The 14,620-nt window shown below is 59.0% G+C and overlaps 2 protein-coding genes across 5 annotated transcripts; both read right to left on the minus strand.

Moving 5' to 3' along the window:
* Positions 1-228: 228 nt before the first annotated feature.
* Positions 229-6,265, minus strand: TMEM82 (transmembrane protein 82). The gene is made up of 6 exons (XM_017865263.1): positions 5,781-6,265; positions 5,510-5,582; positions 5,223-5,397; positions 3,862-4,282; positions 1,119-1,306; positions 229-652 (listed from the first exon to the last, which is right to left on the minus strand). The coding sequence occupies exons 1-6, from the start codon at positions 5,866-5,868 to the stop codon at positions 566-568; spliced, it is 1,032 nt and encodes a 343-aa protein (XP_017720752.1). The 5' UTR covers positions 5,869-6,265; the 3' UTR covers positions 229-565.
* Positions 6,266-7,300: 1,035 nt separating this feature from the next.
* SLC25A34 (solute carrier family 25 member 34) lies at positions 7,301-14,570 on the minus strand. Of its 4 annotated transcripts, none has more exons than XM_017865258.1 (5): positions 12,497-14,570; positions 11,345-11,410; positions 11,101-11,253; positions 10,618-10,752; positions 7,301-9,467 (listed from the first exon to the last, which is right to left on the minus strand). In XM_017865258.1, exons 1-5 carry the CDS (start codon positions 12,914-12,916, stop codon positions 9,285-9,287), a joined length of 957 nt encoding a protein of 318 aa, XP_017720747.1. In that variant the 5' UTR covers positions 12,917-14,570; the 3' UTR covers positions 7,301-9,284. The 4 variants fall into 4 exon arrangements, with proteins under 4 accessions (XP_017720747.1, XP_017720748.1, XP_017720749.1 ...); XM_017865261.1 differs by lacking the exon at positions 7,301-9,467 and adding an exon at positions 9,838-10,134; XM_017865259.1 differs by lacking the exon at positions 11,345-11,410.
* Between the last annotated feature and the right edge of the window lie 50 nt (positions 14,571-14,620).

The raw sequence follows: 14,620 nt of genomic DNA on the forward strand, positions 1-14,620 counted from the left end.
CTGCCTCAGCCTCCTCAGTAGCTAGGATTACAGGCATGAGGCACCATGCCCAGCTAATTTTTGTATTTTTGGTAGAGACAGGGTTTTGCCATCTTGGCCAGGCTGGTGTTGAACCCCTGATCTTAGGTGATCCGCCCACCTTAGCCTCCTAAAGTATTGGGATTATAGGCATGACCCACCCCGCCCGGCCTCTGTGTGTTCGTGATTCTAAGCACAGGTGGAGAAAGGCATCGTCTTTATTGTTCATGGAGAAGGGAAGGAGACCAGTAAAGGGGGGTCCTCCTGAGGATGCACCCCCACCCTGCCCAGGAAGGCAGGTCTGAGGGGCTGCATCATTGCCCACCCTGAGAAAAAGAGGGTTCAACCAGGGGCCCCCAGGTGTCCCCTCTCCAGAGGCTCCCATTGCCAAATCCTGCCTTCCCTTCTTGGGGCTCCCAGGGCCTGCGTTGAGCTCCGGGCAGGGGGCCAGCCCTGCCACTCTGCCTCCAGGCATCGCCCTGGGGTCAAGGCCTCGAAGGTCAGGCTGGTGGGCTTGAGACAGACTCCAGATCCTCCCTGAGGCAGGTCAGGAGGGGGCCGAACTCTGGGACTGGGGTGCCGAGGGCAGGGGCTGGCTTGGTGTTGACACTGGAGGCCTCTGGGATGGAAAATCCTGAGGAAAGGCATTGAGAATGATGCCACCCATTCACCCATCCCCCTGGGGGCCTCGGGCCTCTCGTGACCCGGGCACTTCCTCCCACTTGAGCCTCTGGGTTGCTGCTGGAGAGGGCTGTGGACAGGGTGGGGGGGGTGCTAGTGACCTGGAGGATAGCCCTGGCCTGGTGACAGCTCCCTCTGCCCCTGACCCCCAACAGAGGTCACCCTGGCTCTGTCTTTTTTTTTTTGGAGACAGAGTCTCACTCTGTTGTCCAGGCTGGAGTGCAGTGGCACGATCTTGGCTCGCTGCAACCTCTGCCTCCTGGGTTCAAGTGATTCTCCGGCCTCAGCCTCCTGAGCATTTGGGATTACATGTGTGGGCGACCGTGCCCGGCTGCTCTTCTTAAACTTGAGCCTCTTGAGGCTCCTGGGCTGTTTGAAGCAGAGATTGTCTGCGGGATACGTTGGATGGAGGTGCCCACCTGTATCTCGCAGAGGTCAAGCAGGGTGCGGACGCCCACCAGACACCAGAGCTCGCCCAGCAGGGAGACAAGGATGCCCAGCAGGTCCAGCCAGCGGCCCACGGTCAGCAGCAGCACGAAGAGGCCGCCCATGCGCACCAGCACCGTCTGCACTTTGCTCTGCAGGCCGGGGTGCTGCCGCTGCTCCTCTGTGGAATGCGGGTGCCTGTCACCGTCCGACCCCACACCCCGGACTGGACGCACCCTCCACAGGACAAGCCTTTCGCTCCTGTGCAGCCCTCCTCCCATCACAACCTCCTGGTCCCCACCCCTGCTCCGAGTATCTGCAGGGCACCAGGCGCTCTGCCTCCAGGACTCATTGCCCAGCCCNCAGGTCCAGCCAGCGGCCCACGGTCAGCAGCAGCACGAAGAGGCCGCCCATGCGCACCAGCACCGTCTGCACTTTGCTCTGCAGGCCGGGGTGCTGCCGCTGCTCCTCTGTGGAATGCGGGTGCCTGTCACCGTCCGACCCCACACCCCGGACTGGACGCACCCTCCACAGGACAAGCCTTTCGCTCCTGTGCAGCCCTCCTCCCATCACAACCTCCTGGTCCCCACCCCTGCTCCGAGTATCTGCAGGGCACCAGGCGCTCTGCCTCCAGGACTCATTGCCCAGCCCACAAGCCTCCCACTGGTGCAGGCCAGAACCCCGCAGCCTCGCAGCCTCGCAGCCTCGCAGTGGCAGGAGTCGGCCTGACTCCTCTCTTTGCTGCACACCCGCCTCTAGTCCCTCAGTCAGCCCTGGCAACTCCTTCTGCCAAGCACGTTCCCAGGTGAGCACCTCTCATCACCCCCATGGACCCACCCGGGCTTAACCACTTTCCTCTTTCCAAGAAGTTTCCTTGACAGACTCCTGGCTTCTGTTCTTTTTTTTTTTTTTGGAGTGGAGTGCAGTGGCACAATCTTGTCTCACTGCAACCTCCGCCTCCCGGGTTCAAGTGATTCTCCTGCCTCAGCCTCCCGAGTAGCTGGGATTACAGGCGCACGCCACCACACCCAGCTATTTTTTGCATTTTTAGTAGAGATGGGGTTTTGCCATGTTGGCCAGGCTGGTTTTGAACTCCTGACCTCAAGTGATGCATCTGCCTCAGCTTCCGAAAGTGTTGGGATTACAGGCGTGAGCCACCACGCTCAGCCCCGTTCTTTTTTGTTTGTTTGTTTTTTGAGACAGAGTCCAGCTATTCGGGAGGCTGAGGCAGGAGAGTTGCTTGAACTCAGAGTTGGAGATTGCAGTGAGCCAAGATCGTGCCACTGCACTCCAGCCTGGGCAACAGAGCAAGACTCCATCTCAAAACAAAACAAGATAGCAACAATGAAAATCCCTGCAGTAGGCTGGGCACTGGCTTATGCCTGTAATCCCAACATTTTGGGAGGCTGAGGTAGGTGGATTGCTTGAGCCCAAGAGTTCAAGACCTGCCTGGGCAACATGGCAAGACCCCCCCTTTTTTTTTTTTTTTTGAGACAGAGTTTCATTCCTATTGCCCAGGCTGGAGTACAATGGTGCAATCTTGGCTCACTGCAACCTCTACCTCCCTGGTTCAAGCAATTCTGCCTCAGCCTCCCAAGTAGCGGGGATTATAGGCACCTGCCACCACACCTGGCTAATTTTTATATTTTTAGTAGAGACGGGGTTTCACCACATTGGCCAAGCTGGTCTCGAACTCCTGACCTCAGGTGATCCACCTGCCTCGGCCTCACAAAGTGCTGGGATTACAGGCGTGAGTCACCACGCCCGGCCAACACCCTTTCTTTCCTTTCTCTCTTTCTCTCTTTCTTTCTTTCTTTTCTTTTTTTTTCTTTCTTTTGAGACAGAATCTCTCTCTGTCACCCAGGCTGGAGTGCAATGGTTCGATCCTGGCTCACTGCAACCTCCACCTCCTGGGTTCAAGCGATTCTTGTGCCTCAGCCTCCTAGGTAGCTGGATTACAGGCACCCGCCACACTGGGCTAATTTTGTATTTTTAGTACAGGCAGGTTTTACTATGTTGGTGGGCTGGTCTTGAACTCCTGACCTCAAGTGATTTGCCTGTCTCAGCCTACCAAAGTGCAGAGATTATAGGCCTGGCTGACCCCTTCTCTACAAAAAATAAAATTAGCCTGGCACAGTGGTGTGTGTCTGTAATCCCCACAATTTGGGAGGCTGAGGTGGGAGTTACGCTCTTGTTGCCCAGGCTGGAGCGCAATGGCACAATCTGGGCCACCAAGCAAGACCCTGTCTCAAAAAAACAGAAAGGCAAAACAAAACAAAAACACAAACAAACTTGTACAGCGGCCTCTCGTCAGGCTTCCTTGCCTGGCTGATGAGGGCTCTCCAACGGGCCCCTTCGAACCTGGCCAGCCTCACCCCTTCCCTGTGCCCTTGGGGTGACAGCCACTCCTGTGGCTTGTTTGGCGCTGCCATGCCCTCTCTCCCCTCTGGGCATTGACACATGCGGTTCTCTCTGTCCAAGATTCCCTTCCCTGCCTCACTTCTCTTAGGGATCTCCGCTCATCCTTCAAGGCCCAATCTAAAGGCTACCCCCTCAGGGTGCCCACAGCATGCTGCTTCTCTGCGCTGCCCCTGCCACACAGCCTCTGTCCTGACCAGGCTCTCTGGGATGGCAAGAGTGAGGGCTGACAGCTGTCAGCCTCCCTGGAGCCTGGCCCAGACAGAGGAATGGCCCAGACAGTGCGTGGATGGAATGGACGGGCCCCGCAGGGCTCACCCTGCATGTAGATGACCAGCAGCGTGTAGCAGATGGTGAGCGGCGTCCAGAACCGCACGGCCTCCGAGGTGGTCAGGAAGTCCTGGTTGATGAGGGCCACAGCTGCCAGGTCACCCACGGCAAAGGCCACGGCCAGGGCGCGGCCCAGCAGCTGGGGGAGGCCGTGCGCACCGGCCAGCAGGCCCAGGCACACCCCACAGTAGTGCTGGCTGCTGTGCAGCTCGTAGAGGCGGCAGACGTGGCGGCGGAGGCGCCGGGCACCCAGACCCAGCAGCGTGGCCAGCCCGAGGCTCAGCAGCAGGTTCAGCGTGCGGTGAGGGGCGCCCTCCTGCAGGAAGCTCAGGCCGCAGGTCAGCCCGCAGCCCAGCGAGTACTGGCACAGCAGGTAAAGCTGCAGCCTCTCAGCAGCACCCTGGGAACCCTGCGGGGAGTGCAGAAGAGGGGCCAAGATGTGGGGGCTGCCTCACTACAGGTGCTGCCCGCCACAGGAGGCCAGAGCCTGAAGGGACCTTGGGGATGGTTCCTAAAGGGGCCACATCGGCATCAGATGAAGCCCTAGAGGATCATCTCTCTCACCTTAATTTCAATTGTGGTTTTTTTTTTTTGAGACAGAGTCTTGCTCTGTCACCCAGGCTGGAGTACAGTAGCTCGATCTCTGCTCACTGAAACCTCCGCCTCCTGAGTTCAAGCGATTCTCCTGCCTCAGCCTCCCAAGTAGCTGGGATTACAGGTATGTGCCACCACGCCCAGCTAATTTTTTTTTTTTTAGAGATGGGGTTTCTCCATGTTGGCCAGGCTTGTCTTGAAATCCTAACCTCAGGTGATCTGCCCGTCTCAGCCTCCCAAAGTGCTGGGATCACAGGCGTGAGCCACCGCGCCCGGCCTCCAATCACGTCTTAGTACTTGGGGCCCATCTGTTAGCTGAAGGGTGGTGGTTCAGAGTCTCAGAGACCTGGGTCCAAAGCCTGACTCTACCTGTTGACCACAAACAAGCCACATACTCTCTGAGCCTTAGTTTCCCCATCTGTGAAATGGGGAATCAGAGTAAACCTTTACCCCTGTGGCTGTGAGGATTCCATGATGCACACAGCGCACTTGGTGCAGGGCCTGGCATTCGGGGAGTCGGATCTACAGGAGTTGTCGCTCTTGTCTTCTTGGGACTGGGACTGTATCCCCTGTGAGTGTTGCTGCTTCAGCAGCCAAACCCGAGGGTGCAACCTGTAGCCTCTGTTCCCAGTCTTACGGACAATACAGCGAACAGGCTGGGATGCTGGACCTGGGCTCAGCTGCCCACGTTCCGGTGGTGAGTCCGGGCTCTGGGCTGGGGAGTGATCCACCCACTGCCTTCCCAGAGGCCTCACCTTGTCCAGTGACAGCAGCATGGACACGGCCCGGAGGGAGAACTCAAGCACCACAAGGGCAGCCACCCGGGACCCCACGACGGTCAGAAACAGGGTCAGCCCTGCCAGGTGCACAGTTTCCAGAGAGGCCCACTGGGCCCGAAGCCGCTCCTTTTCGGGCCACCGCTGCGGGTCACTGTGGGGACAGAATGGGTGTGGGCAGGGGTGCAGAACTGCCACCCTCGACCCCTGGTGGGGGTCCCTGTTCCCCCAGCCACATTCCCTGTGGGGATGAGGTGGGAACTCACTTGGCACAGCCCACGAAGAAGTAAACTTTCAGGAGGCTGTTCAGGACCAAGACTCCAAGGGCCCCGATCAGGCCTGAGGGGGCAGGAGGGAGGCAGCAAGGCAGCGAGGCAGCATGCAGGGGTGTTAGGAGGGCAGGCTTGGTTGGTAGGGTCAGAGGAGGGGGCGGCCAAGGGTCAGGGATGGCGGGAGACCAGGTGGGTGGGGTCCACCCTGCACTGCAAAGAGCTGGAAGGGGGCAGGGCCAAGGCAGGAATGGGGCGAGGTGCTCACCTTGCAGGAGGGAGTGGAGGAGGCTAGAACCCCACTCAAGGGAGGGGAGGCCGGGGAGCCAGGAGGGGAGGGATGGCAGGGAGAACATGGCAGCCCCGGAACGAGCCCCAGCCTCTGGCTAGGTCTGCGCAGGGACAGACCGACGTCACTGGGCAAAGGTGTCAGTGGAGGGAAGGAGAGAGGCTGGGAGGGGTCAAAGGCCCAGGGGAGGGGAGGAGAGCCAGGGGTGTTAACCCTTTGAGGACCAGAAGGGCAAGGTCCCAGCTCCAAGGGACAGGGTCTCTGGGCTGGTCTGTGGTCTCTGTCCCTGCTAAAAGTCTGGCATCCACTTTACTTGAAATCTTCCTTGAGGGAGGCCAGGCGCAGGGGCTCACACCTGTAATTCCAGCACTTTGGGAGGCCGAGGCAGGTGGATCATGAGGTCGGGAGTTCGAGACCAGCCTAACCAATATGGTGAACCCCATCTCTATTAAAAATACAAAAAATTAGCCGGGCATGGTGGCAGGCACCTGTAATCCCAGCTACTCTGGAGGCTGAGGCAGGAGAATGGCTTGAACCCAGGAGGCGGAGGTTGCAGTGAGCCGAGATCATGCCATTGCACTCCAGCCTGGGNGAGAGGGGGGGAAGGGAGGGAGGGAAGGAAGGAAGAAAAGAAAAAAGAAAGAAATCTTCCTGCCGGGCGCGGTGGCTCAAGCCTGTAATCCCAGCACTTTGGGAGGCCGGGATGGGCGGATCACGAGGTCAGGAGATCGAGACCATCCTGGCCAACACGGTGAAACCCCCGTCTCTACTAAAAAATACAAAAAACTAGCCGGGCGAGGTGGCGGGCGCCTGTAGTCCCAGCTACTCGGGAGGCTGAGGCAGGAGAATGGTGTGAACCCGGGAGGTGGAGCTTGCAGTGAGCTGAGATCCGGCCACTGCACTCCAGCCCGGGCGACAGAGCAAGACTTCGTCTCAAAAAAAAAAAAAAAGAAAGAAAAGAAAAGAAAGAAATCTTCCTTGAGGGCTTGGACCACCCAATGCCCCCTCGAAGCCCCGGCCTCCATCTGTCTTGCCCAGCCTTAGGTGTGGGTCCTTCCTCTCACAGTCTGAAGTGTGGGCTCTGCTCCTTCAGCCCAGGGTCTGAGAGTAGGGACTCTATCCCCCCATAGCTAGAGATCAGCGGTGCCCTCTCAGCCTGAGGTCTGGGGCTGTCTTTCCCCCACAGCCAGAGGTCAGTTCTGCCTGCTTTTGTAAGGTCCGGTTCCACCTTCCCAAAGCCTTCTGCCCAGCTCTGACCCGGTGTGGAATCTCCCGCAGCCGGAGCCCACCTGAGCCTTCTCCTCGCACAGGCCGGGGCCGCACTTCTTGATGCTCCTCCCTGGGTCCACTAGGTGGCAGGCCTCACCTGGGTCCGGCAGGGCGGGGCTGAACAGGTGGATACGGCTCCCATCCTGCTTTCACAAACGGAAAGGGCAGAGGGAGCAGAAGGTGGGGGTCAGGGATGGGGGAGACTGAGATTGGCCACAAAGGGGGTTCGCTGAAGTAAACAAAATATAAAACTTTATTGGAGTGTGCAGTGGCAGGTGTTCCTGGGAGTAACCCTTACAGACTTGGGGTGTGGCTGGGAGGGCAGGTGGGGCTGCTTGGCAGCAGTGCTACCCCTGCCAGGGAGTTGGTGTCCATCTCTGCAGTGCGAAGGTTGGTGTGGCGTTGAGAGCACACCCATGGGGAGTGGTGCTCAGTCTAGAGAAAGGGCCCAGGGTCTGCTGCTGGCCCTGCCACATTGCTTCCCTTCCCCGGGCCTCAGTACCCTCATCTGAACAATGGGCACTCGGAGTTCCTTTCAGGCTTGTCAGGATATGTGCAAATGCCCACAGTGCGGGCTGCTGGGAGGCCCTCCGTGAGAGCCCTTAGATGATGTTGGCTGAGGCCGGGCGTGGTGGCTCACGCCTGTAATCCCAGCACTTTGGGAGGCCGAGGTGAGCAGCAAGGTCCAGAGTTCGAGACCTGCCTGGCCAACACAGTGAAAGCCCATCTCTACTAAAAATACAAAATTAGCTGGGCATGGTGGTGCACGCCTGTAGTCCCAGCAACTCGGGAGGCTGAGGCAGGAGAATCACTTGAATCTGGGAGGTGGAGGTTGTGGTGAGCTGAGATTGCACCACTGCACTCCAACCTGAGCAACAAAGCGAGATTCCATCTCAAAAAACAAAAAAAAAAAGAGATGATGTTGGCTGAACTGTGGCCCCTGCAAATGTGCATGTTGAAGTCCTACCCCCTAGTAGCTCAGGATGTGACTGCATATGGAGATAGGCTCTTGACAGAGACAATTAAGTTAAAATTGGGCCAAATGAGGTGGCTCATGCCTGTAATCCCAGCACTTTGGGAGGCTGAGGCCAGTGGATCACTTGAGGTCAGGAGTTCGAGACCAGTCTGGCCAACATGGCGAAACCCCGTCTCTACTAAAGATACAAAAATTAGCCGGGTGTGGTGGCAGGCGGCTGTAGTCCCAGCTACTCGGGAGGCTGAGACAGGAGAATTGCTTGAACCTGGGAGGCCAAGGTTTCAGTGAACCGAGATCATGCCACTGCACTCCAGTTTGGGTGACAGAGGGAGACTTCGTCTCAAAAAAAAAAAAAAAAAAAAAATTAAAGTGGGATCATGAGGGTGGGCCCTAAGCCAACATGATTTGTGTCCTTATAAGAGGAGATCAGGACCCAGACGCACATCAAGGGACCACCATGTGCAGACACAGGGAGAAGGCGGCATCTGCAAGCCACGGACAGAAACCTCAGAAGAAACCAGCCTGCTGACAGCTTGGTCTCCAGCATCCAGCCTCCAGAACCGTGAGAAAATACATTCCTATTGTCTAAGTTGCCCCATATGTGGTTCTTTGCTACAGATGCCCCAGCAAATAAGGCAGGTGATGACGCCACAGCCTCCTGGTGCACCCCAGCTCTCGCCATGGCACAGCAACCCCTACAAGCAGTCCGGACCCATGGGCCTGTCACAGTCACGCACTTGTCAAGCGCATAGGTCTGGGGTGAGCAGGGCTAAGCTCCAGTCCTGGCTCTGCCACTTCAAAATTGTGTGGCTGTGGTCAAAGCCACATCACCACTCTCAGCCTTGGCTTTCTGATGGTAAAAGAGGTAAAAGTGCCGGCCTTGCGCTGCTGTCTGAGGCCTAAGTGAGCCGAAGTGTGTAAGTTACTGGGCCTAGGCCGTGTGCGTGCCCGCAGCAGTTGCTCTAACTGAGTAAGGCTCTGGGATGCGGTGACCCAGTACACCGTACAGAGAAGGAAGAGAACTGTCTGGAAGACAGAATGGGTGGTAACTTGGAGTGGATGCTCTGGCCCTGGGTGGGCCAAGGGGTTGGGTGGACCAGAGCTGTCCACACTCTCCCGGGGCCTCTGGCAAGGCCCGGGCCCATGGCCTGCCCCGGGATAGCCAGTTGTGCTGGAGCAGGCCCTCACTTCCAGCCAAGTGCGGAGCCGTGTCAGGATGTGGGAGTGAGGGCCGCCGTCTAGGTGCCCTGGTGCTGGGCCCGCCCAGCCAATTTCCGAAGCTCGTCCCAGAAGAGCATGCTGAGGATAGTGTGGGGACCCAGGCGCAGGTAGGCGGGGCCCAGGCCCTTGTAGAGCGCCAGGGGTCCCTCTTGCCGCCAGATCTTCACCATGCAGTCGGTGAGGCCCCCATAGAGCTGGCCCTGGGGAAACACATGGGGTGAGTGTTACTACAGGGGCCGTGAGGCCCTGGCTGGCACCATGTCTCGGCACAAGGGTCAGTTTCACCCCCACACACCCTATGGACAGCACATCTGTATTGGGCACATGTGTGAGGCTGCGGTGCCATGAGAAGGCTGTAAGATCAGGCCTAGATTCCAGTTCTGGCTCCCCCACTTACCAGCTGGGGGAACTCATGCAAGTCACTTGATCTGTCTGAGCCTCAGTTTCCTCATCAGGAAGATGAATGTGATTTTAAGGATGGAATAAAATCCAGATGTGAAAGCGCTTAGCCTGTGCTTGGGACATGGGGGCTCAGCAAACAAGCCCAGTTAATGTGTTTTCTCCCGGGGCCTCTGGCAAGGCCCGGGCCCATGGCCTGCCCCGGGATAGCCAGTTGTGCTGGAGCAGGCCCTCACTTCCAGCCAAGTGCGGAGCCGTGTCAGGATGTGGGAGTGAGGGCCGCCGTCTAGGTGCCCTGGTGCTGGGCCCGCCCAGCCAATTTCCGAAGCTCGTCCCAGAAGAGCATGCTGAGGATAGTGTGGGGACCCAGGCGCAGGTAGGCGGGGCCCAGGCCCTTGTAGAGCGCCAGGGGTCCCTCTTGCCGCCAGATCTTCACCATGCAGTCGGTGAGGCCCCATAGAGCTGGCCCTGGGGAAACACATGGGGTGAGTGTTACTACAGGGGCCGTGAGGCCCTGGCTGGCACCATGTCTCGGCACAAGGGTCAGTTTCACCCCACACACCCTATGGACAGCACATCTGTATTGGGCACATGTGTGAGGCTGCGGTGCCATGAGAAGGCTGTAAGATCAGGCCTAGATTCCAGTTCTGGCTCCCCACTTACCAGCTGGGGAACTCATGCAAGTCACTTGATCTGTCTGAGCCTCAGTTTCCTCATCAGGAAGATGAATGTGATTTTAAGGATGGAATAAAATCAAGATGTGAAAGCGCTTAGCCTGTGCTTGGGACATGGGGGCTCAGCAAACAAGCCCAGTTAATGTGTTTGCAGGCATGGCCTGTGTCTGCATGTCTCTGGCTGTGCATGTGTGAGAGTGTGTGTGTGTGTGTGTGTGTGTGTGTTGGGGGGTGCTCCCAGCTCCCCACATCCTCCCCTAGACCCACTCCTGCTCACCCTGCCAGCTCTGTCCACTGGCTGATTGTATAGCCGTGTGCTGACCACATCGAAGGGGGTCATGACGACAACCACGGCTATGCTGCTAATCATGCCTCCTGCCAGGGCCACCAGCCAGCTGTCCTCCGGGAGCCACTGTGGGGATGGCACAGGTGTGGACCCCTGCATCTGCCCTCTACCCACCCACGTGGTGCCCTCCCGACCTCCTACCATACAGGGGCTAAAAGGGCTGCAGAAAGGGGAGCAGATGGGGCCCCTCCAGCCATCCCCCAGCCCTGCCACCCTGAGCTCCTTCTCAGCTTTGGGGTTCACTGCTGACCCCCCACTCCTGCTGGTACCAAGGGTCAGAGTCATGACTGTGAGGGCAGAGGCAGGGCCCTATCTGTTGCCACCCTCTGGTCTTCCCCGTGTGGAAGGAGGCAGGTGGTCCCCCTCAGTCCCATGTGCCTCTGTGGGTAGGCACAGGTATCCCCAGCTCCTCACCTGTTGCTTCTGCACCCAGGCCTTGGCAGAAGTGAAGGTGGCCAGCTGGGCAGCTGAGCCCACCATGACTCGGGGCACAGCCCCACCAACGCCCTGCCACAGCCCCAGCAGCCCTTGCTGCCGCCAGATGGTCTCCAAGGCACCCAGGACAGTCTGTGGGGAGAGGGCAAGGGGTCACTGGCCACCCCTGCCCAGGCTGGGAGTATGCCCAGTCCGTGCCCCCAGGGAGAGTGGCAGGCCTCACCTGGTGATTGTGCTGGTGTCCCACAGCCATTGCAGCCACTGTCTGGGCTTGCAGCTGTGTTTTGATCTGTAGGAGCAGAGGGGACATGGGGTGTGGGGATGGAGCCTGGGACAGCCAGGATAAGCTGTGTGAGTTGAGGGCGCCCCCACCCCCATGCCCCTGAAACTCAGAGCTCTGTGGTCCCTAGCCTGAGGCTTAGGGGTCATGTGAAATCGGGTTGAGGTGCAGCTCTGGGGTCGGCCTGGGTTTTGCATCTCAGCGTGACTTGGAGGAAGTTACTTAACCTTCTCCGGACTTAATTCTGTCACGGTTGGAAGCTGTTCTGAGGATTAAGTGAGACAATGACTCCCCAGCACCAGCCAAGGACAAGGCAAGCCTTTGCTCAAGGGGAGCTTTTTTCTTTTTCTTTCTCTTTTTTTTTTGAAACAAGAGTCGTGCTCTGTTGCCCAGGCTAAAGTGCAGTGCCACGATCTCGGCTCACTGCAACCTCTGCCAGCCAGGCTCAAGCAATTCTCCTGCCTCAGCCTCCCCTGTAGCTGGGATTACAGGCATGCATCACCACGCCCAGCTAATTTTTGTATTTTTAATAGAGACAGGGTTTCACCATGTTGGCTAGGCTGGTCTCACACTCCTGACCTCAGGTGATCTGCCCGCCTTTGCCTCCCAAAGTGTTGGGATTACAGGCATGAGCCGCCGCGCCCAGCCAAAGGTAGCTTTTTTCAAAACATTTTTTTTTAAATTTTTTATTTGTTTTGGGCGGCCCTGAGGCGCCTCTGCAGAGTGCAGGTGAGGAGGAGGCCTTCAAGGGTAGCTTTTATTCTTATCGTACACGAGGCCGCACAGGAAGAGAAGTAACCAAGCCAGGATTTGAGCCAGCATATCTGCCACCCTCTGCCCCCTCCCCTGGCTCAGGACCAGTGAGGCAGGGTCCCCAGGAGAGCATGGATCAGAGCAATGCCCTGGTGCCCTGGGCCAAGGGGCAGATTCCAGGCCTGGGCTAAGATGTTCCAGGGAGCAGCCTCACCCAGGCTGCCCCACCCCACCCAGCCTGCCCCACCCAACCCAGGTCCACTGAGCCCAGCCTTTGGAGGCTGCAGGGTCCCTGCAGGAGCTGGGTCATGGGATGGTGGAGGGTGGAAACAAGCCACTCACCAGGTAAGCAGGGCTCCCCACGAAGGCTCCCAGTGCCCCTGCCACGGCTCCTGCAACCACGGTGCCACCTGGTTGCTGCGTGAGGCCAGCCTGGCATGCCAGGCTGTAGCAGTAGAAACGAACGCCGTTCATGAGGCCTTGGTACAGAAGCCCAGCAGCCAGTCCCTTCTGCAGGCCCCACAGCCCGTCTGCTCGGGCCACAGCAGCGACAGAGGCCATGAAGCCCCGGTAGGGCTGTGGGTAGGTGCCCCGGGCCTGCAGCTCCCCCTGCAGCTGCAGCCGCGTCTTCACCACCTCCAGGGGGTTAGTGAAGACACAGGCCAGGCAGCAGGCCGAGGCACCCAGCACCAGGTCCACTGCTGGGGGAACTGTCTCCACAGCCTCCGCACCAGTGGCCTTCTGTGCCCGGGCCAGGTGCATGGCACAGGCCCTGTGGTGGTGGCGTTTAGGCTGTCTGTAACCTTGCAGGGCCACGGGGCTGGGGTTTGCAGGGGCCTGAGGCCATGTCTGGAGGGTAAGAGTCCTGGTCTGACAGGCCTCTGGCTGCCTGGAGTCCTTGGTCTATCTCAGCAGTCCACCTGCTCTGCTCAGCTGTTCCAGTGGTCTGCTGGAGCCTGGGACACGCCTCTGCTCGCTGTGACCAATCCTAGCTGCTTCTGTGCTCACACCTGCCAGCCAAGGGCAGGCCTGGACCCTGGGATCTGGGGGAAAGGTCACTTGGGACTGGAGGGAGAGCTTGGATAGGGAGAAGGTGCCAACCAGCTCAGGCTCCTCCTCCTGGTCTCCCTCTGGCCCTGGGTAAAGGGCTGGCACCCCTGCCTTGCCTCTGGCTTAGCCTGTCCAGCTTTGGCAGAGCCCTGGGCAGGGGGCAAGTGACTGGGAGGTCCCTGGCATGGGGTACATGGCCAACTCCGCCCCTGTCCCACTCTGCCCCTGATGTGCCCCTGGTGACTGACTTCCTCTTTCCAGGACTCAGTCTTCCAGTCTGGCTCCCACCATCTATAGGCCCATGCTCAGCAGGGTCAGAAGTAGAGAAGGGCTCTGGAGCCCTGGGGGGCTGATCGGAATCCCAGGTGCAGCTCTTATGTGCGACCCTGGGCAAGTCATTTCCTCTCAGAGCTTCAGTTTCTCTCCTTTGTAAAATGAGGACACTGACATCCACTCCAGAAGGTTCTGTGGAGGAGTGGCGATGAGAACAGTGTGCCTAGGTCAGTGCCACGCCGAATAAAAGACAACCGCATTGCCTGCTGGCCCCCACCCCCACTGCCTCCAGCTCCTATGCCCCCCCTCACTGCTCCCAGGACTTCAGGGCACCTGGGTGAGTAGGAGTTGAGGAGTGACCTCAGCTGGTAAGGACTTGCAGCCAGGCCTGCCCTCCTGCTGGGGGAGCCCCTCCTGGGCTGGGCAGAAGGCTCTGCTGCTCCCTGCAGGAATGGCCAGGCAGCCAGTGGGGCAGGAGGCGGCCCTTGGAAGCCCTTTGTGCCTGCTGAGAAGAGAGCGCCACCTGGGCCAGCTGTCAGGTGTGTCTGCTCAGGCTGGGGCCGGCACCAACATGCCCACCTTGGCCTCTGCCCCCAGACAGCTGTCTCCTGCCAGGCCACCCTCAGTCACCCAAGGCCCAGTCCAAACCAGAGGCAGAGCCACCAAGGCTGGAGTCCCACACCCACCTCCCGGGGTCCACCCCTTCCCTCCCAGGCCCTTGAGGCAGCAGTGCTGAGTGGCTTGAGGGCCTCGGGCTCCCGGCCTGGCAGGCTTGTCACCCTCTGGCCAGCCCCGGAGAGGACGGTGCAGCAAGAGGCAGCAGGAAAGCTTGGATTCTCCTGGGTTTGGGCACTCACTGCCCTGGGATGGGCTGCAGATGGTGGGCGGTAGTGCAGATGTGCCCTGGGGCTTGAGCTGGTGGCTGCTCCTCCCCTGGCCGCTGTAGCAAACGGGAACAGGAGGGAGGGCAAAGGTCAGGCCGAGAAAATCCCAGGGCCTGAGGGCCTGCAGTGAGTCCACCCAGCAACTGTGGCTCATCTGGTTCTGCATATCCCGTGTGTCCCTCGTGTCAGGCACAGGGCAGGATGGAGGAAGGTTTGCAGAAAAGGGCCCAAGGGATTTGGAGACCTCCCTTCCCCTACC

This window comes from Rhinopithecus bieti, unplaced genomic scaffold (genome assembly GCF_001698545.2).
Source record: "Rhinopithecus bieti isolate Rb0 unplaced genomic scaffold, ASM169854v2 scaffold_81031, whole genome shotgun sequence".
NCBI lineage: Eukaryota > Metazoa > Chordata > Mammalia > Primates > Cercopithecidae > Rhinopithecus > Rhinopithecus bieti.